This window comes from Parambassis ranga, chromosome 12 (genome assembly GCF_900634625.1).
Source record: "Parambassis ranga chromosome 12, fParRan2.1, whole genome shotgun sequence".
NCBI lineage: Eukaryota > Metazoa > Chordata > Actinopteri > Ambassidae > Parambassis > Parambassis ranga.
Genome location: NC_041032.1, coordinates 5,714,838 through 5,737,548, shown reverse-complemented (window position 1 = coordinate 5,737,548; position 22,711 = coordinate 5,714,838). Strand labels below are relative to the sequence as shown.

The window sequence follows — 22,711 nt, the reverse complement described above, 5'->3', positions numbered from 1 at the left end:
TAATATATTAAGATAAGATAAGAAATAAAATTAAGCTATCAAGTCTTAGACACGCAAAAGATGGATATGCATCAGCTTATAACATCCAAATGCGTTAGATAAAAATATTTTCATTGTCTTTTTTTCAGTCACTTGGGCTGAATGCACTTTTATTGTGAAGAGATCCGGAATTGCTCCTGCTGAGGACAAAGATGCTGCTTGCACAGTGCCAAATAATGGCACACATAATTTCCATACATAAATTGAAATATATAATATTGAAAATTATTACAGTAAAGACAACATATAGTGTAAATATTTTAAATCTGCACAAACACGTTTAAATGTGTAGCATTTATTCTGTAATCTTTAAAAAAAATCTAAAAACAAAAACTGATCATGTACTTTCAGAATAAAAGCACTGCTGCCCTGCTGTGATCTTGTATTCATCACAACAGTGATGAGCGCGCAACATTTTGAGCACACGTCATATTTATTCGATTTTAAATCATTGACTGTTGTGTCAAAATAAAAACTTGATAATTTATTGAGTCGTGTATGTTTGTGAATGCGGGGCCTGCTTTTATTCTGAAAACACATTCAGAGTGGATGTGGTTCATAACGGAAAACAGAGACACGGAGTGATGATGGTAAGTTAGCAGAGCCTGATGAGGGCAGACACACGGACACTGTGGAAGTGGGATAAAAACAACAGCGTGGACGTGTCCGGTAAAGTTGTCAGTGCGTGTGCACCGGGATAAAGTGAAGAGGAGGACGGGGACGTGTTTATGATACTGGACTAGCTTGGTCCCTGAAAAGCACGGCGGTAACGATTAGCTTAAGACTGTGGATACGAGCCGATAATAAATCAGGTCTGTGAGATTCAACGTGGCGGAATGGAGCCTGGCTGTAAAAACTGAACATGTAGGTGAGAGAAGAAGCTTCAGATGGGACAGCACGCCTTCGGGAGAGGACTGCTTTTATGTTTTTGACCTCCTGCATTATGCTGGGAGTGGAAACTGTATTTGTCCACCTCACAAGGACGCCGTAAGACTTCCTAGACATGCTGGATGCCCATACACGTCAGCAGCACCTCCTCAGACAACGGCAGCATTCATCTCCAGGAGCCGCAGAGCTGAACTCCTCATAGTCTGACCAGCAATGGCTCTGAAGTCCAGGAGACCGTGGACGACCGTCATATTCGGCGTCTTCCTGGGATTCACCGCCTCCTCCTGGCTCATCGTTCCACAGGTCCTGGACACTAAAAGGAAAAAGGCTCCCGTGTGTTTGTACTACAGTGACTCCGGCGTCGCCAAAGGTCCCGACATCCTCGGGAACTCGCTCAAAGAGCGGGAGTTGAGTCAGGAAGAGGACAGGTTGTTGAGCGCGGGGAACGGTAGCAGAGACGCCCGGAGACCCGTCCCCAGACCGAAGCGTTTCCTCTACGTGGGCGTCATGACGGCCAAAAAGTACCTGGGGACTCGCGCCGTGGCCGCCTACGAGACGTGGGCGTCCTCCATACCCGGGAAGGTGGAGTTCTTCTCGAGCTCAGGGTCTGGCAGCGTCCGCGTGCGCGCCCCCGTCCCCGTGGTTTCCCTGGCAGGTGTGGACGACTCCTACCCACCACAGAAGAAGTCATTCATGATGCTGAAGTACATCCACGACCACTACCTGGATAAATACGAGTGGTTCATGCGGGCAGATGATGATGTTTATATCAGAGGTGATTCTCTCTCTCTCTCTCTCTCTGCTCCTGTGTGTGTGGACCTAAATCCATCACTGTCATATTATGCCCATTATGATATATAACACCAGCTGTTCTGGTCCTTAGGTCATTTAAAGCTATAGTTCAAAGCCTTTGTCTCCCCCTTCTGGCAGTGAGTGTAATCACACAAACACTGATGATACCTCTGTCTAAATGAGGTTTTCCAGACCTAAAGGCAGTGCTACAAAAATAGAACCATGTTTAATAACCATTCTGAGTCAACCTTTTTAAACTTAGATTTTAAAGGACTCGTGTTATCTCTCTGCTGCATTACATCATGTGTCTTCTTCCTCCAGGTGAGAAGCTGGAACTGTTTCTGCGGTCACTGAACAGCAGCAAGCCCCATTACCTGGGCCAGACCGGCCTGGGCACGGCTGAGGAGCTGGGCAGGCTGGCCCTGGAGCATGGGGAGAATTTCTGCATGGGGGGCCCTGGGATGATCTTCAGTAGGGAGGTGCTACGGAGGATGGTCCCTCACATTAGCACCTGTCTCAGGGAGATGTACACCACTCACGAGGATGTGGAAGTAGGCCGCTGTGTGCGACGCTATGGAGGGACACAGTGTGTGTGGTCTTATGAGGTATGGATGCTTAATAGTATTCTGAGTCAGGTCATCTTCCGTCCTCTCATGATGGTGTTCCAACTCTCTCCACAGATGCAGCAACTCTTCTATGAGAACTACGAGCACAACAAGAAAGGTTTCATTGAAGAACTGCACAGCACCAAGATCCACAACGCCATCACCCTCCATCCCAACAAAAACCCCGCCTACCAGTACCGGCTCCACAACTTTATGCTGAGCCGTGAGATCGCACAGCTTCGTTACCGCACCATCCTGCTCCACCGCGAAGACCTGATCATGAGTTACCTCAGTGACACAGAAGTGCAGTGGGAGGACCAACAGCTGGGTTCTCCACCTTCATACATGCGCTATCAACCCACGGAGAGAAATGATGTGATTGAGTGGGATTTCCTGACCAGCCGCCATCTTTATTCTGCAGTGGAGAACAAGCTGGCCCGGCAAAATCTGGGGAACCTGCTTCGAACGGCACTAGATGACATTATACTGCAGGTGATGGAGATGATCAATGAGAATTCTAAAACCAGAGGCCGTGTTATTGACTTTAAAGAGATTCAGTATGGCTACTACAGGGTGGATCCCATGCATGGTGCAGAATACATCTTAGATCTTTTGCTGTTGTATAAGAAACACAAGGGACGCAAAATAACAGTTCCCGTGAGGCGCCATGCGTACCTCCAGCAGTCCTTCAGCCGACCCTTCTTCTCTGAAATAGATGAGTTGGATGTGGCCGAGCTCGTTGCCGCCATCAACTCTGAATCCCAATCCCTGTCTTTCCTCTCCAACTCTCTCAAGTTCCTGTCACCTTTTCAGTTCTATGAATCAACCAGGGAAATGTGGGAACAAAGTCAGAGAAAGGTTAACATTCTTGTCCCATTGTCTGGTCGCTATGACACGTTCGTGCGCTTCATGGAGAACTTTGAAAAAGTCTGTCTGGTACCAAAACAAAATGTTAAGCTCTGTGTCATCCTGGTGGACAATGAGAGCAATTACAGCAGGACAAAACATCTTCAGCTAATCAAGGACTACACCAGGAAGTATCCAAAAGCTGACCTGTCTGTGATCCCCATGACGGGCAACTTTTCACGAGGACTGGCTCTGGAGCTGGGCTCTGCACAGCTCGATAATGACACTTTGCTGTTCTTCTGCGACGTGGATCTAATCTTCAGTGGTGACGCCTTGCAGCGCTGCAGGGACAATGCTGTTCAAGGGAAACAGGTCTATTTCCCTGTTGTCTTCAGTCAGTACAACCCAAAAATAGTGTATGGCGAAAAGGCCCAAAGAGAAAACAAGTTCGTGCTCACCAAGAAGAGCGGCTTCTGGCGAGACTACGGCTTCGGTATCACCTGTGTTTTCAAGAGTGATTTACATAAGGCTGGAGGGTTTGACACCTCAATCCTAGGCTGGGGACTGGAAGATGTAGACTTGTTCACAAAGGTTATTAACTCTGGTTTAAAAGTGTTACGAAGTCAAGAACCAGGAATTGTACACATTTATCACCCCGTTCACTGCAACGCAAGCCTGGAGCAGAAGCAACACAAAATGTGCCTTGGGTCAAAAGCCAGTACATTCGCATCTACAATGCAGTTAGCAGAGCTGTGGATGGAGAAACACATAGAGGTGGGTTACAACAGAACTTCATCCTGACACACCAGCCCACCAGGACTCCTCCTCCGTGCACGCTTACCTCAGATAGTGAGATGTGACTGTGGATCAGAGGTCTTTAGGCTGCAACACCAATAATGAATGCATCCAAAGAAGATCAGAGACGGTGATTGCTGCAGCGAGTCTGTTGTGGAAACAGAAAAAAGTGTCTATCTACATTGTTTATCTACAACCAAACAAGCTGACTGAATGCAGCTGGATGTTATTTGGTCATACAGCACCATCATTTACTCTGCCAGTGATGCAAATATAAAAGCTTTGGGACACCTCTTAGTTTGTTCAAGTTCACTCAAACTCTCTACCATCATTACAGATATAAGTACAGTGACATAACTAATTGGGCGAATGGCAAATTGCAGCTTATTGTTTTGGCAATGAACAAAAAGTATGTATGTATAAACAATTTATTTTAATAGTTTTATATATAGCTGTTCAGGGACAGTATTCAGAGAAGAGAATCAAGGTCAAAGTAGATGCACAGGAAAGAAAAAATGCACAGAAATAAATGTGGACATGGAAAAATGATCATTTAAGCTGTAAATTTACATGAAACAAACTGAAATATTTCTAAGAAAAGACTTGCAACATTACATTCAAAAATCACCTAGATGCATTATTTCTACATCTAAATGAGTAGTAGTATAATATGATTGGCTCATCCAAAACGAATGCAGGCCTAATACATGGCAAGAGATGGCTGAGAATTGTTTTCTTGTCAATATTTGAGTTAAATTTATTATTTTAGTCTTGAAAATGTGAAAATCTTAACATTTTACATCCAAATCTGCTGAATTGCGTACATTAAATGTACAGACAGGAGATTAAAAAACAACTGAAATAGATTATTAATATATTGCAATTCAATCATATTAATAAACGATTGTTACAAAGTGGTGCTTTAAAATGCCGCAGGTTTAAGTATGCAGTTAAATCATTGCCTGGGACTGCTAATCATTTAATGGAATGCCCTGCACTACACGAGTGAAACCTTTGTGGAATGTGCTTTGCCAAAAGCAGCACTGTCTGCTGCGTTACACAATCTCTATGTGTGTGTTTCTCTGTGTGGGAGTTGGGGAGCTGGCCTGCCTTAATGCACCAATTTAATCTACCTTAATCTTCCAGAGAATTTTTAGAAGTGGCCTCCTGCAGACCTGAAGCTGAGGCTGTCCGCGCCTCGGTGATCCCCATTGTGCCACTGTGCTTATATTAAGTCGGCAGTTTCCCTTCTCACAGTCTCTCCCAGTTTGCGACCTGTAGCAGCAATAATCAGTTTACCTTGTTTTAATTTATTTTAGACCACATCGGTTCAGCAGCTCGATATTAACTAAAATGTAACTCTGGAGGACAGGGAGTGGAATGTTTACAAGGTGTATTGCAATCAGAGTGATTATTTACCCTTTGTAAAGGGCAAGTAAGATGACGATGCCTCAGTTTAGACTGGTAGTTATGTATTGGCTTTCATTCTTGACACATTAAGCTCTTATTTGGTGCTTTATTGGTTTACATATCATAAAACTCATTGTTAGATTTTAGTGTATCCATAGTGGAAACAGCATTTAGGCAAACAACATTTAATAACTATTGGGCTGAAATACAACACATGTGTTACAGATACTGTGCAATATAGATTATGCAAAGCCGTGTGGGATTATTATGCTGATAGTGGCAACAAATGCAAAGAAAAATGTCACTATCAGATCCCGATCAGTATGAGGGCCCTGCTCAGTGGTCCAGCAGTTGTGGTGCAGTTCCTGCTTTTGTGCCAGTCAGTTGTACAGGATGTTCCAAATGGATATTTTTGACATTTGATTTCAGTCTGCGACCAACTATATTATTATATCTTGTGGCTGTTTATAAACTGTAGTTAGTCCTTAATATACTAGCTTGTTCTTACTGCCGTAGTTATGACGTTTACACTTCTGCCTCAGGACCACATCATATCACTCAGTGCATTGCAGCCGTTTGCTTTAAACATTATGGACACCCTGCTGTGCAAAGAATCATCTGAAAAATCATTCTTGGAACAAATCTGCGAAACAGCTGTGTATTTTTTGATACCAAATAATTTACCTGCAAAAATGTGTTAGTTTATACTTGTTTTTTATTATTTATCATGATGAGAAACTGAGTAAATATCAATTGGCAACAGCTGTTTTCAGGTTGCTATCCACTCCTCCAGGTAGTTACTGTATAAAGTAATTACAAAACAGCAACATTTTCTTGTACAGTAACAAAAAAAATAATAAAATCATTTTACAATATAATCCAGAGGTCACATATATTAAATCCTACTTACAAGATATGTTGTTTTTTCCCTTTACAGCTGCAGTTCATTTCTGTAAATATGGTGTCATTTGTATAAATGTGTATTTATGGGTTTGTTACCTAAGCATAATGGCTTTTAAGTCTGCTAGCAATAACAATGGCTGTAATAACAACTGGTTATTTATAATAAATGTTTACACACACATGTCTCATTAGTCTTTGCTCTTGCAATATAATGCTATAATAATTGCACTAAGGAAAAAGTATCCTGTTGCCACAATCAATTTCAATGATTTTCCCACACTTCAGTGCTGACAGAGATTCTATCTGTTCCAGCTGGAGGGGTATTTGGACGTAAATAAATGAAGGCCAGTATTTTATTAAGTATATAAGTATATTCCATTATTAATAGACTTCATAAATTTAGATTTCATTGATATTATGTCTATAGAGCGAGTTGATTATTACAGTTTTAGGAGGGGGTGTGATATGATATGCAAATAAATAAATGAACAGGCACCCTAATCAAACATATTTTATTGTTGGTAGGTTCAAATTCAATTCTCTCTGTAGATGATTTTAATAGTTTGATTGCCGTTGCTAGGCAATCAAACTATTCACCCACTTTCTTCTTTTTCTTATTCTTCTGTACGTTTTTTGGCGCAGCGTATCTTCAGCATACATTGACCGATTTCAGCCATTCAACTATCAAAATGTTAATCTCACAGATTAATAATAATTTTTGAAAGAGTGTTAAGGTTGCTTGTATTTTATTGTATTGATTTAATTTGAGGTATTTTGGGGGTTGGATGTTGTTTTGTGGACGGAAGCTCCGGTTTACTATTTTCCCTGTGTAACTTCAATGCAGCATCGCTGATGACGTTGTAGGAGGAAATGAAACATGGCGTCAGGACAGCAGTGGGTGTTGGTAGAAATGGTGCAGGCATTTTACGAGGTACGTTTATCTCCTCCTCGGCTCCGACGGATAGAATTATTTCGTCGTGTTAACCAGTAGGTTCTCCGTGTGTACAGCTACACGTCGGTGGTTTTAAATTAGTTCGTAGTCTCTAATTGTAAACTTCTCAGTCACGAAGTATCCGTGGCCTGGGTAAGGTGTTTGATAGAGATTTGCAGCCAATCGCCGGCGGTCTGCTCACCTAATGACCAGTCAGGATGAAGAAGTGAAGAAACACGGAAGTGGGATAATTCTGTCCATTGTGGCGAGTTACAAAAGTAAAACAATGCGGTAGAGTGATTAATTCCACGAGTTCCGACGTTAAAGGCCAAGTTAGTAGTAAAGTTGAGTGTGTACAGTGCTATTCGCCAGCTCTGCCTCTGAATGGTTGTGACTGTCGACTCTGAGTCGAAAAGGACAAAATACAAAATACAGTTGTACCATGTACAATTTCCTGTTAGAAAGGAGTCAAGCCTCTTTATCGGCCCTTTACTGGGTGTTTTGAAAAATGCTGAGATCTTCTTTTAGTTTTTAGAATGATAGTGGCTGATTTCTCTGACCATAGGACAGAATGATTACATTTTTCTATTGTCTCTTGTCTTTCCCCTTAAGACTTCCATTCATGTAACAATATTGAGACTGTCATAGTGATGTCCTGACATTCAGCCCATGTTAAGACCTTATGTTATTGTTATATCACGTTGTTTGTGGTTTGATTACCAAAGGACAGCCCTGATTACAGGAGTGAAGAATTTGGCCACGTATTGCAAATCAATGAATTTACTGATTCATCCATTTCCTCAGGCTCCTGCATATCACCTGATTCTTGAGGGGATCCTCATCCTGTGGATCATCAGACTTTTATTCTCTAAGACCTACAAACTCCATGAGACCTATAAACTGACAGAGAAGGTAAACTGAGCGCAGTGCAGTCAAAAGCAAACAGCTTCGAGTGTTTTCTCAGTACGTTTGTGTGACCAAACAGCTGGTTCCACATTACAGGAGAAGGAGGACCTGATCGAGGAATGGCAGCCAGAACCACTCGTTCCTCCCATTTCTAAAGACCATCCCTCCCTCAACTACGACGTTGTCACAGGGTAAAACACACCAGTAAAGACTCATTGGTTTAAATACAGTATAATGTGAAAATATTAGTTATCTTGAACAAAGACGCAACGATTAAGCAGGAAGTTTGTGATCTGAGACAGCAGACACTGGAGTCAATCTCAAATGGCCATTAGGGGAATTGATTCAGATTCTGTAGTGGTTGCTGCTTGTGCCTTATTGGTTACACTGATTGACAGACAAAGTAAAATGTCCATCAGGAGCTAGTTACAGAATGTTGTTTGTATGCCGGGGTCTACAGGGTTACAGCGTGTTAACTCATCTAAAAGCACACTTTTCCATTACAGACCTCCCAGCCATAAAATCATAATCAATGGAAAGGAGTGTGTCAACTTTGCATCATTTAACTTCCTGGGACTCCTGCACAATGAGAGGGTTAAGGTCAGTATTTATTATATAAGCAGTACTTTTGATGAAATTATTGATTGATTTGAACTGTGATTAATGTTTTATGTTCCTTGTTGCAGCAAAAGGCTCTGGCATCACTAAAGAAATATGGTGTTGGCACATGTGGTCCAAGAGGTTTCTATGGAACATTTGGTAGGTGAAAGATCAGCTTTCATCTTCGGTTAACAATCCACCATTTGATGTCCACATACAGGAGACGGAAATATATTTACAGGATAAATTGTCAACAGAACTAACAGTGTAATGCTTTTGTGCTTGTTTAATGGATCATTCACAGTAATATGTGCTAAGTACTGCCTTGTTTTTCCTCAAGATGTTCACCTGGAGCTGGAGAGTCGGCTTGCTAATTTTATGAAGACGGAAGAGGCCATCATCTATTCGTATGGCTTTGCAACCATCGCAAGTGCAATTCCTGCATACTCCAAGAGAGGGGACATCATCTTTGTGTGAGTGCAGTCTCCATCAACACACGCCGTGTATCCTGCAGCTGTATTTAGAAGGACGCTTTAATAAATCTGTGTTTTGTGGTTAGGGATGAAGCAGCCTGCTTCTCCATCCAGAAAGGTCTTCAGGCGTCGCGCAGCTTCATCAAATACTTCAAGCATAACGACATGGAGGATCTGGAGAGGCTGCTGAAGGAGCAGGAGCTGGAGGACCAGAAGGTTAGTACAAGGAAGTGAGGGGTCGCAATGTGCTGTGAAGACCCAATCATAGTTCTCACAGTGCTGGTTTACAATTTTGATAAGCTGGTAAGCAGGAACTTGACAATGTAAGAGAACAGTGATAGCACTGACATTAGTGTGCATCTCTCCAGCAAGTAAGATTATTTGTATTTTTATAGTCTTGCATGACTTTTTGATGTTATGAATTAATAATCTGTACTGTACATTATTTTATGTTTGTCCTATATGTTTGCATGTTTTGTTTCTGCCGTAGAATCCTCGTAAAGCTCGAGTGACCCGGAAGTTCATCGTAGCGGAGGGACTGTACATCAACACTGCAGACATTTGTCCCCTCCCTGAACTCGTAAGTCAAAAACTATAACGTCCTTGATTCATAAACTGGACATGGCACCACGGTGCTGCAGTGTATTATTCCTAAATCATCCACAGGACAGACTGCGAATGGTCTCCTTGTAGATAAAAGAAAGCACTGGATGCTAACCTTAACAATCATCTGTGAAGCTACACATCCTCTTCTTCCTTTGACAGAGTGTCTGAGGTGTCTTCCTGTGTTCATGATGATTATAAGGAGCTGCCAATCTAAGTGTATTTTTGGTTGATGAAGAAAGGCTAGAAACACAAGAATAATATAGATGTGTCTCAAGCTACCATATTTTTTATATGTCTGTGCTTTGTCCATATGTTGACTTTTTTGAATCCCCAGGTAAAGCTGAAGTACAAATACAAGGTTCGGATCTTTCTGGAGGAGAGCATGTCATTTGGAGTGTTGGGAGAACACGGCCGAGGAGTCACAGAACACTTTGGAGTCAATGTGAGTCCACACACACATACTCTATACTAACGGTATGTGTGTTATGTATATGACCTAGTGTCTGGAATGACAACATGGCACCGCTCTTGCTCCGTTACAGATAGACGACATCGACTTAATCAGTGCTAACATGGAGAACGCTGTCGCCTCAATTGGAGGCTTCTGCTGCGGACGCTCATTTGTCATCGACCACCAGGTGACAACAACTGTTCTATTGTACAAATACACTGTGATACTGTGTCTTTTTTAATTAGCAGTAAATTGCTGAAAGGTTTAATGTAAAGCAGTCTTTCTCAGTAGAACTTGGTGACATACAGAAAGCCTAATGTGCTCCTGCTCATTTTTCCCCAAAAAGATCACATGGGCTTCTTTGGTTATTGCACATTATGTTATGTGAGCTACTCATACTTTCCTTTTATGTTTTCAAACATGGTACAACAGTAAAGTAGGTTTATAGAAGGAGTGGTGAGGAGCCTTTTGAAAAATAACCCAAAAACAGATTTAATGAGGTGTGAACCGTTTCCAGCAGACAGTAAAGACACAGCTATACTTCCTAACAACTGTTAACAACTTGTTCCTGACCGCTCGCCTCACTCGTGTATTGGGTGTCAGACACCACTGTTGAAAAAGGTGTTTTGTGTGTTCTGCAGCGTCTGTCGGGACAGGGTTACTGTTTCTCTGCCTCCCTGCCCCCCATGCTGGCTGCTGCTGCCATCGAGGCTCTCAACATCATGGAAGAGGATCCAGGTACGCCATCCGGTTTGGTCCTCTGTGCACCATTCCTGTTCAGGAGGAACATATCAGCCTCAACTGTGAATAGGTCTTAAGGTATCTAGAAGTGTTCTCTCATCCATATATCCTCTCTTCTGCAGATATTTTTAGTGTCCTGAGAGAAAAGTGCAAGCGTGTGTACAAGGCTCTACAGGGGTAAGTTAGGCTATCACATTTTCTGTTATTAGGTCAACACAGTGGCTTTTAATAAACAGCTCTGTTTAGCTTCTATAAAGGTTTAGATTTGTCTGTTGTAGGGGGGGCTCTGAATGTGGCCTTGCTGTAAACAGACTAGTACTTATTCACTCGAGATGAGCACTGAGAAAAGTGGCTCCACGGAATACTGTGTGTTTGCTTAAAAAGACATTTACAAGTACTAGGAAACCCTCGTATAATTTGATGGAACAATGTGGCTTTTATTTGGCTTGAGTTTGGAAAGGAGTCTCTTCCTCTACACTGTCATCCACTTCAGCTCTGTTCCTGACCAGATCACAGTACATACTGGTGCAGCTCCAAGAATCTACAGTCTGTTGTTTAGACGTGTTAAAACAAAAAGAACTAGATGATAGGAGTCACAGTATTTTAACCTGTGGGGTTAAAGAGGGGTAATTGACCCTCAGACAGACTGATGGTAGCTGGTCACAGGATCCTTCTTTGCAATGGCCACCTCCCCCGAATTCTGTCGCACTGTGTTGTGTTTTGAGAGACGTTCATTTGGATAAAGTTGAGTACTTCATCCTTGCCTGATTATCATTGGCGACAGAACTCCAGGTCTGAAGATAGCTGGAGTACCACTTGCCCCCGCTCTACACTTACAGCTGGAGAGAAGCTCCGGCTCTAGAGACTCGGACATGCAGCTGCTCCGCTCCATTGTAGATTATGTAAGTCCTCACTGTTCCACCAACATTATATTTAACCTTTTAGAGCCCTGTTGTTGCTGTTGTTGTTGTTGTTGTTGATGAGTATCACATCATGCTTCTGTGATTTCTGTGTCAGTGTTTGGAAAGACATGTGGCTGTGACCCTCGCTCGATACTTGGAGAAAGAGGAGCGCTTCCTCCCCCCACCCAGGTCAGATTTTTTTTTATCTCAACTGCACTTCATTACACAGCTGAAAATAGTCCCTGTCAAATGCAGGTTCCTTTGGCTTGTACACTTTAGAAACCACAGCTGTTAAATGATTTATCTTCGTAAAGGCTGGTTTAAAGGAGTCAAATGAAGTCTCTCTGTAGCTGACACTGGTCTTGACACTGTCCTGCTGTGTGTCCTCAGCATCAGAGTGGTAGTCACCGTCGAGCACACGGAAGACAACATCCAGAAGGCCGTGTCTTGCATCAGAGAAGCAGCTTCATTGCTCATCAAATGACAGCGTCGCATTTCCCTGCTGACAGTAACCAGACGTGGCTGGGACAGTCGGCCGGAGCTAACTGGTAGGACATCACTGTGAGGGGAACACTCCCAGCACAAACTGTGAGCACTGAACGTGTGCCGAGGATCTCTGCTAATAAATCTCCCGGCTTCTCCTAATGCTTTTCCTCTGTTCCCATTCATCATGTGTTCTTACTACACGTGCTGTGTGTGGTTATTATGAATGTGTCAGCGCTGGTCTTCCTTGCTGCCAGTAAAAATGGCCTCCGAGCACTAATGATGAAGAAAACCTGGATTTCCACAGACCAAATGACTTGTTGCTTTTTATGTACTGACCAAAGAGAAGATGTTTTATTTAATATGTCTGCGGTTTACTCGTACACGAACTGTGCACAATGTTTGTTTATATATGCCTCTGATTGTTTTACCACCAACACACTGATTTTTACAAATACGTTATTTTTTTCTGTTTCTTTTTAAGTCAACTTTTCTTTTGTTTGAGGTCAATGCATTTCTGACCACTTTGCTTTTAATAAAAATACTTATATCTGACCCAAACAGTGCTATTGTGTGTTTGTTTTAATAATAGAAGTTTTTATCTCTACGATATTTCAGGTTTTCACAGGACCACCAAAAAGTGTACACAGATCATTGTGTAAAAATCTGTTGAATGTCCAGTTACTGTGTTTCTTGTCTGTTCCCCTGTGTTTGTGTGTCTGGAAGTGGCTCACCTGAAAGAATCATTTCCCAATAAAGTTTTGTGTTGACGTCTTCCACAAACCTGTGGCTCACATCAGTCAAGATCTGCAGCATCAACGCCACTCAGGCCCATCCAGAACCTCAGCTACACAGTCTCACCAGGTCAGTCTGGACACATTCACATCAATTCTGATGTTTTACCTGTATTAGATTTGCCTAAACAGATTAAGGACCACATCCTGAAGTGATTCTGCTTCAGAAATAAGGATTGATGATCAGGTTTGTGTGTCCATACAGACCTGAAACTATCAGATCTGAGTCAAATCACCTGAGAAGTTCTGTCAGTCTCCTCCTCCTTTAACCCTTTTTTTAACCCATGAATCTGCTCCCTGTAAATGACAGTTTAATATTATCACCTTCACATTATATTAGTTTAAATCTTTGTCACAGATCCCATAAATGGTGCCTCTGTTGGTGGGATACCTTTGTTTTGCTCACTAATGTTGCAGAAGAAGGAATCTCGACAGACACCCTGCAGTGGGGAGTGTGTGGGTTTTTTTTTTCACCTCCTGATATTTGATGCAGGGTTTTGCGGTCCCGCCTCTAGATGGCGCTCTCTGCGAATTCGCGCCTACTCCCGTGCGCGCGAGTGTGTGTGTGCGCGCGCTCGCGTGCGCTCGGACAGACTTTCCAGGCTCGCTCCTCTCCTCCGCAGCTCCAGCACAGAGGCCAGTCCTCGACCAGCCGCGGACTGCACGCACGGGATGAACGCGCCTTTGTTTTCTTCTCTGAACCCGCATCTGTCCCGCACCTTCATGTCTGACTCCCGGAAAATGCGCTTTCTGTCCGGGTCCGGCTGCTGAATTAAAGCACAAGAAGAAGGAAAAAAAGTTCACAAGAAGAAAGTCTTAAAGCGAGATAAAGCTTTTAAACCTTATTTTGATATTCAGTGTTTGTGTGAGTGCAGTCGGACGCTATGGCCACCTTCCTGTGGACTCTGCTCTGGATGCTTTTCTTGTCTCCGAATCTGAGATGTGACGGTGAGTTTCTTTCATATTACACACTTGTTGAGCTGAGAAGTGATGCACGGCGCGATCACTCAACAATAACAGTGGTTATAGTGTGTGTTAGAGGTGCAGTGTGAGGAGGACTCCTGTGCTTCATCTATACTCAGCACATGCAGCTTTGGAAAGTTTCATCTGCAGAAGAAGTCGTTTCTGAGCAGACCTCTCCAACTTCTGTGCATTGATTTATTTGTTTGTGTTTGTTGCTGAAAAAAAAGCTTTTCCCTGGTTTTAAGTGGAGTCTCTGTGGAGTGGGGGTGCGGTGTTGGGGGGGGGGGGGTGACCATTTAAACCCTCTTTGTCTTCTTTCAGCTTGTTGACATGTGTTCCTAGTCTTCATAGAAAAGGTGCCTGTGTCAGACTCAAAGGGCCACTGTGTCGTTGTCATGTTAATTGAATGCATAGCTTGAGGTGATCTCGCGTCTTTGTCAGTCATGCTAATTCATTTACTCCCCCTGCGGGGGGTGAGGGCCGCGCAGATTTCCTGTTTTCAGCCTGCGCTCCGCTCAGGACTTCTTACCATTTGGTATGAAGAGAAGGGGGGCACCAGGGGGGAGGTGGGGGGCACCTATTGCCTCCCTCCCTCCTCCTCACCCCTGCTTCTTTACATTTCTTCATACTGAGTATGAAAGAAGAGTTATCATCTTACAGACACGATGATCACGTGACCTTGTTTACCTATTTATACGTCAGTGGAAAAACTTTAAAAAAAAAAACTTGAGAAAGTCCCTGAACGCAACATCTTGCAAAATGATTTCAACCATATAGCAGAGCAAATGCAGCCTGCACACATCTGTTTGTTCTGAATCTGTTGTGCTAAAGCTGACTAACCTCTATGGGTTGTTGATGTTTGGACCTGCTTAACAAGCTTCCTGTGCTAACAGGCTGCTCTGGTATTAGACAGCAGTTTGACGAGCCAATCAAAGTATCAGAAAGCAAATCATTTGGCTTTACATACATAAAGATGCTGCACTCTTGTTTTGTAGCTCTTTACTCTTTATGCCACTACATCCCAACACTTTCTACTGTGAGTGCAACACATTCTCAGACTCAGCTTGTCCCTGGTAAATGCATTTATTGGGCCGGGCTGTACAGGACTCATCCAGGAGACTGGAGTATGTTGTTTAAGAGGAGCTGCACTTAAGCTTTGTAATAACTTAAACTTTGTTGTGCTGCCTATTTCAGTCACTGGATAAAACTGCTGGGTTAGGTTTATTTAATGAACGGTGTCATAATCGTAACTCAGGTTAGATTTAAAAAAAGTTTCCACTCACTTAACCTCAGAAACCAACGTGTAGCAAAAAGAACAGAAACAAATGGTTTGCTGGAAGGTGGAAAATCTACCAAGAGACACCAAGATGATGTCATCATTCCCATCATCATCATCATTCCCATGCACACTTCATGAGCTGAAACAGACAGAATTCCAGTACAACTAATGTATTTACAAGAACTGCAAACATTTTCACACCACGGTGAGTCTGATTATATTGAAAGACTTAAACAGAGAATGGATCTGTCATATTTGGCTGTGAAAAGAACAGAAATCAGAGGACGGTCAGAATTTATGTGAGGGCAGTTTAAACAGGTTAATAACGTGAAATGATGTGAGAGCACCGAATGACCAGAAATAGCAGCGATCGCTGCTGCTGCTGTGAATGAAGTGGAAGCTCGTCACTAATGAGTACCCACAGAGATGTGAGTCACCATGTCGGGGTTGGATTAGAAAGGCAGAGCTGCTGCTAGCACTGGAAGTGGGGCCAAAGGGCCTTCTTTTGCTGTGGCCATGTTTAGGAAGTGCTCTATCATTGCTGTGATCGCTTTCACAAAAGCCTGAAATCCATCCCAGCTGCTTTTATCAAAGAAAAGTTGTTTAATCACAGGCAGACATACAAGAACTTCACCTGAATAAGATGTCTGATTCTGAATGCCCACAGGGGCAGAGTGTGTGTGCACTGGTCCCTGTGTAAACACTGCAGCTTCTTTATGACGGAAGGCTTCTCATGCTGCCCTCAGACGCCTTTTAGAACAGCCATAAACACTCTTACCTTCAATCATGTTCAGACAGATGTTAAAACTGATTTGTTTCAAGAGTACCCCGGCCATAAATCTGTCCCCATCTTCTGCGATAGAGGCGGTGGTGACAGGGTGCAGGGGAGGAAAACAACTCAGGAGTTTGCTTTGTTGCTCCTTGTCTAATGTTAAGGGAGGACAGAAGCCTTTTTAAGGCACTCCGCTTTTATCTTTTCCCAAGAGTCGAGTGAATTATGATTAAACAAAGAGGAGAAGACAAGGACAGGTTGTAAATAAAGTGGACAAGCTGTTTGTGTAATCGCTTATAACTTTCTTCAAGAGCGGTTTTGGAGGCTCCAGCTGTTGCCATGTTGGCAGCACCTGACTCAACCTGGCTAATTCAAAAATGGGCCGAGTGTAGGGCTGTGGGTGGAGCTAAGGGTAAATGGGTGACACCTTAATTCCCTTAATTTAAGCCTTAGCTGAAAGAGTTGAGGTGTTTAAAGATATTGTAGACTTGGACATTTTAACATGGTGGTCTATGGGGATTGACTCACCTTTGGAGCCAGCATCAAGTGGCCATTAGGGGAACTGCGATTTTTGCTTTGTCTTCATGTTACTCCCAAGATAAGAGTTTCTCTAAGAGTTTAGAGAGAAGCTTCAAACAACGTCTACATCACTTCATGCTCATAAGGGACCCATGCTGGCATCATGTACTTGGTTAGCATGGGTAATGGATTTTAATGGATTACAAAAAAACGTTATTACCTTACCACTGATTGCAATAATGTGTGATTAATACCATGTACTGTCGCTTTTGGTTTTAAGTGGCTTGCAGCTTGTTTATAACCTGTCTGCTCATGTTTGTTGGACCTATTCTCTAGCTGCATTCAGAGACCTCATCTTTAGTGCAGTGCAGTGTTATTATAACAGGTTGTAAAGGCTGTAGTTTACCTTTAATAATAAGCTCCATCCAGCCATTCTTTGCAACTCTTTTCCTGAAGTCGTTTCGAAGAGCAGACGTAAAACAGCAGGTGAGGATGATTAACGTGCAGACTCATTCAGAGTTAGGGGAAACAAACTATTAATGATGTTGTAATCATGTGTCCCACCAATCAAATTAGACATAGTTTAATAAATACTTGTGCTACTCTAGGGCGGGGCCTGTCAGTGGTTTGATGTACTCTATGAACTAATGGCTTTGTTATTTAGCCTTAGGCAAAGGCACTGATGTGCCTGGCAAACACAAGCAGACATGATTAACCGTTGCATGTCACACATACTGCAAGTTTCCCCTCAAAGTTTTACTGCTTCCACCATTTACTCTGTAACACCCTGGTTTACCTCCCATCCGTGTTTCCCCCTTCCCCCGTCGAGCTGTGAAGTGAGGCAATGCATAGCAGCAGTGGACACACCAGAGGAGTTAGCCAGAGGTCAGTCATTAATTTGGAGCTTATGGAAAAATGAAGTGCTCGGCCTGGGTTTTCCCTCAGTGTTACAGCATGCAGCTTTAGATTTTATGCTAGCTGTGAAATCTTGAATTGGAGCAACGGCTAAACGGTGGTCCTCTGCCAGGGACACCAGGGGATTAACATAATATATTTACCAATAAATACAAAAAAATGTCGTTTGTTGGTTTTAATCATTTAAACTGCTTGGTTAGGTTAAGAGGGGGTTAAAATAAGCACACCATGAGGCAGCGTTTCTCCACCATCTTTGGCTACCATGGCGACAAGTCCCGTCCAGACCTTTCTTTACATCCTTCTGGTGAGGATGGGACTACATGAGAGCAAACTATTGTGAGGAAGAGACTATAGATGTATCACATTATACCTGCCCATCACACCCATAACTGCCAGTACTTCCGCACATGGTGCCGATTGGTTCAGACCATGGGTGGTTCAGAGCCAAGCACACAGCTCAAAGCCCGGGGAGATGCTTTGTGTGAGTCTCAGGATAGTGTAGTATTCGGATCCATCTTCTCTGATTGAATCATTTAAAAGGCTGAGTCGTGAATTCGTCCTACCTGTGGCACGTTACCGTTTCAGTATTGTGACATTCTTCCATCAGTGCTGGTGCCTAGTCATCCTGACTGCAACAGTGGCGGCTTTGTTCTATGTTGCACCTAATTGCTGGCTGGTGACAAGCACTCACAGGAGTGTGAAGCTGTGTGAGGAAGGGCTGCAGGCTGCTATTGTCGATACACACAAAGCTGCACCATAACATACTGATAGGACTGCAGACAGATGGCCTGTTTGTTTTTACATTTCCACGTGTAGCCTGGATTCAAACGAGTGATGACAAACTGAAAAACTACAACTCCTTCATTTGGTAAATTATAGCATTGGCGGTCAGTTTAAATTGGCCACACCAAACCAAATACGGCTGGGCTGTGATTTCGGCATGGTAATAAGTGATGCCCCGTGGCACAGAAAGATCTTGCCAACATCTGTATTCCAAGTGAAACAGCTGTAAAGTGAAATCCACTATGTGAAGGGTCTGAAGCTTCCTTCCTCGTGTGTGCAGGCAGCGGTGTGTGCTTCCACCCCCCCTCATTCTCCAGTATAAACACTGCAACAGACATTTTTAATGTGAAGGGAGCTACGGAGTGTATGAACAGTAACAAGGAGGGATTGACCCATGGCAGACATCTATGAATGGGTCAAACACAAGTTAAACATGTGCTTATTATCTGGTGTCAGACACAGGGCGTCTTGTCTGCTAAGTAGTGCGAGTGACACATTTGGAGTGGAGGGAGGTAAAGAGCTGTAAGGGGGGGGGGGGGGTTATGAAGACTTTAATCAGTGTCTTAAAAACTGTCCAACCTGTAGCCCTACAGAGCGGATGATCCAAGGGATGTGGGTCTTGAACTGGATACCAACCCTCTGGAGATCATATTATGTGTCGATAACCAATTGCAACACACTTTCCACTCCCTTATCTAATGGCCCTTCAGCACATGTAGAAACATTTTACTTCAATCGTGGTTTGGCAACACTTGCATAGAATAATTCATTTGAAGCAAACTAATGCAGGAAACAAAACTGAAGTAAAAGAAATGGTCTGACTCGACTTGTGATCTTAAGAAAACAGCATAAACAAACATAATTGCCTCAGCTCCGGTGGTAGGCTGTTGCTGTTGTTTGTGCTTCTCTTTGGTCTGTGTTGTTTTTTTCTTTGTTGCGTGCTGCAGTCCTCCCAGTTCTGGTCCAAGTTGACTTTTGTAACAAATCAACATTTGACTTATATTTTGTGTAATCACCGCTGGCAGAATTCCCACAATCCCTCATTCTGTGTACACTAAGATGCATGAAAATAGACACTGACGTGGTACCTAAAACAGAGACATGGACATAGAAGTGCATTCACTTATTTATTTCCAAGAGTTTAAATCGAGGCAACTGGACTCAAGGATTGTTTTTTGAAGACGTTTCGCCACTCCCCCAAGTGGCTTCTTCAGTTCTGCCACAGATATTCACTTATTTATAATAATATTCTCACCAGCAATATATTGTCTCAGCAGGAGAAGGAATCTAAAGTGTCTGGCACCAATAAACAGCTGTAAACAGAACGTAACACTGAAGAGATGTTTAAGTCCATCCTGTGATTCGTGATGCACAGAGCGAGCTGACTGTCAGGTAGCATACTGCTGTACATTCTAGGTCTGGTACTAATTATAATCCTAGAACTGGGACTAATTACAACAAGACGTCCCCATGGACAGGGCTCAGTAACACAAGTAGTGTGTTGCTGAGACTTCCTGTTTACTTAGAGATCAGTTGTTTTAATGTAAAGGAACCAGTGTTACAGCTTTATGGACTGCATTTTGAAACATTGTGTGTCAATATAAACAGATTTACTTTGTTTTTTGATGAGAAATCTTAGAGGCATAGTGTTGGCATATGCTGCTTATTACTGTGGTGGCGAAGGAGGAACTGAGGAGAAGGCACAGCAGTGGTTTGTAGGAGGAAAGGCACATGTGTTATGGTCCTCTAGTGCTTCATTGTGTTGCTGCAACCTTCTGTTTATTGTGGAGTGTAAACAGGACAAATATTACACATCAGAGGCGGTGCAGAGAGCTTTTTCATGCACAATATAAAGTTGAGAAATCGAGGTTTAAGCTTTTCTTTGTTTAAAGTGTTTTTAGGTTGTGATGGTTTTATAAGCTGATTTTCTAGCCTGATGTGCCACATGTTTTGAACCATCCAGGAACAAACAGTTCTTTCCAAGGACAGAGCCCTGAGGTCAGTGGATGATGTCAGGTTGGAGATGAGGATATGTCTGCTTTAATTAGGATGTGGCCAACTGACACGTTGGGTGAGCTCAGGAAAGTCTGTCATATGATCCCCCAAAACTCCCAAAAATGACTGCCTGTTCTGGTGTGTGGGGAGAGAAAAGTGTAATCTATATTCAGGAAGCAGTCGATGGTTTCCTTAGCATCACTGAAACAGTGTATGTGGTTGCAATCACAGCTAATTTGACCATTTACAGTCTACAGAGCCACAATATGTAGTTTGAGATTCCTTCTGACGTCGAGTTTGACCTCTCACCCTGACTCTGGATCTGCACTGTCCCCATGTGCTGTGTGGTGTTTCAGGAGACAGGAGAGAAGATGTGTTGTTTGGGACACAGTCCTCTCTGCCAGTGCCGATAAGATAACTCTGAGAAACCTGGAAAGACTGAAGAGGAAGTGAGGATAGCGAGGGTGGAGGTCTCCCATCAGTACGTTTTCACACATGCACTGCAGCCTTGAGCTTATCATACATCACCTGCAGGAGCTGTGTGTGTGTGTCTGAATCAGACAGACGTTAAACAGACTTTATCCTCCCAGATCCTCAGGACAAAGTCTGCGTAGCGTCTTATTGAGCCTGTGTGTGCGTAGAGTAGATCATTACCCAGAGGACTGACAGTACTGACTATGTTGTCAGAGTGAAAGCAGAAGTATAAAAGAGGTGTGACTTACACCACATGTCTGATGAGGTGATGAGTTCAGGAACTTATGTCCCAAATACTCTTGAATCTGTAGCAGCAATTAACAACATATACGCTGTAACCTTGGAATGACCGGACCACGGCGTGGTCAACAGTATTGCGGCTGGACAACAGCCTGTTAGCCTGACATGGACGTAGGTTTCTGTCCGCTTCCTAAGCATCGTCCAGGGTTGGGAGAAAACAGCACCTAATAGACTTTACCGGCTGATGCTGTGGAGGAGCTGGACAGAGTTATCACTCCTGTCGCTTTCAGGAAGAGCCTTTAACTAAAAGGAACATTTGTTACGACCTGTGTGGGGTGGGTTTCCCACTAGTGTCCCCGAAGAAGATCATTTTAGTGAATTTATAGACTGCAGTGATGTGAGGAGATGCAGTGAGGCACACCATAGATCACACTCCCCTCACTGTGTTTTATCAGTTCATTTAGGAAGTTGGCTGTGCTACATAAACTGTATAGTCTGTTAAGTGATGGTGGGGCCCCACCCCTTTCTATATACACTCAGAGGTCAGAGGTGTGCTGAGGCACTTATGAGGAGGCCAGGCCTTTTGTGTCTTAGTTTGTGTATTTAAAACATTGTCACAACACTTATTAATCAAGAACACTTTGCTGGAAAAACATGTCTAAGAAGCAGAGATTGTGGATGTTTTTAATCTCGCTGGATTCCAGCATGAGCCTGGCCATCGTCTGTTTGGATTAGAAGATATTTGGAGCCACGGGCAGTGTTGTCGAGTCTGTTGGTAATTATCCTGTTAAAGTGTCCCAGGATGTGTTCTCGTGTTTTATGGTGCATACTTCTCTACCTGTGTAACTGTATTCCAAAAAGACTTTTTTTGCATCCATGTATGTTTGATTTTGGATCCCTCACACATTCCACTGTAACTTAATTAATAGAGACAGGGTTACGTCCAACACATGCAGCTCTGTTCTTTCTGTCTCGGATCCTCCGTTATTCACTGAAAACAGCTGCGTGTTGAGCCTGACAGTGATGCAGCTTTCAGTTTAAAGAGCTGAAAGTGTGGCGCCCACAGACTGTATCCTTTGTTATTGTACTACCATATGATAATATGTGCTGCTTGGTGAGCTGCTGGATTTGCTTGGTTGTGGAGAAAATACCGGCGCATCCAGAAAGCTTCGTCAGCTCCCGCTCATCAGCGGAAAAATACTCGAATCATTTCCTTGAGCTGAAGTATTAATACCACAAAGGAAAAAACTTCGGTTTCAAATCCTGACCTCATACGACACAGTAGATATGCTGCCGTTCATTTACTCTGCTGCTTCAGTTTACACTGATTCACTGTCAAACCTTCCTGAGAAAATTCATAGAATAGAATCTGTATCTTCAGAAAAATGTGAACCTGGCCTCAAACATATTTCTGATGCCAAGAAAATATGATTAAAAATGATCAATGGCCTGAATATGTGAGACGTGTGTGCAGAAATAGTGAGAAATTATGAGTAGGATACATAACAGTACTTGGAATAAGTAAGTTGAGTAAATGAAATTGCTATTTTGTCCATTCCAAGGTATACACTGCCTCTCACACAGTGCCAGCTGTAATAGGCTCCAG

The 22,711-nt window shown here is 43.0% G+C and overlaps 3 protein-coding genes across 3 annotated transcripts in view; all 3 read left to right on the top strand.

Moving 5' to 3' along the window:
* Positions 1–598: 598 nt before the first annotated feature.
* On the top strand, positions 599–6,275 carry chsy3 (chondroitin sulfate synthase 3). Its single transcript, XM_028418533.1, has 3 exons — positions 599–1,702; positions 2,041–2,324; positions 2,400–6,275. Exons 1-3 carry the CDS (start codon positions 1,141–1,143, stop codon positions 3,969–3,971), a joined length of 2,418 nt encoding a protein of 805 aa, XP_028274334.1. The 5' UTR covers positions 599–1,140; the 3' UTR covers positions 3,972–6,275.
* An 856-nt stretch (positions 6,276–7,131) lies between these two features.
* On the top strand, positions 7,132–12,932 carry sptlc1 (serine palmitoyltransferase, long chain base subunit 1). Its single transcript, XM_028417821.1, has 15 exons — positions 7,132–7,209; positions 8,014–8,121; positions 8,212–8,306; positions 8,622–8,715; positions 8,802–8,874; positions 9,056–9,188; positions 9,275–9,404; positions 9,679–9,768; positions 10,129–10,236; positions 10,337–10,432; positions 10,887–10,983; positions 11,109–11,163; positions 11,771–11,888; positions 12,004–12,077; positions 12,279–12,932. Exons 1-15 carry the CDS (start codon positions 7,156–7,158, stop codon positions 12,370–12,372), a joined length of 1,419 nt encoding a protein of 472 aa, XP_028273622.1. The 5' UTR covers positions 7,132–7,155; the 3' UTR covers positions 12,373–12,932.
* An 879-nt stretch (positions 12,933–13,811) lies between these two features.
* Positions 13,812–22,711, top strand: part of ror2 (receptor tyrosine kinase-like orphan receptor 2) — a 30,950-nt gene continuing 22,050 nt past the window's right edge. Inside the window, exon 1 of the mRNA XM_028418470.1 lies at positions 13,812–14,113. Coding sequence (XP_028274271.1) covers positions 14,050–14,113 — 64 coding nt within the window. The 5' untranslated portion in view covers positions 13,812–14,049. The remainder of the gene's footprint in view (positions 14,114–22,711) is intronic.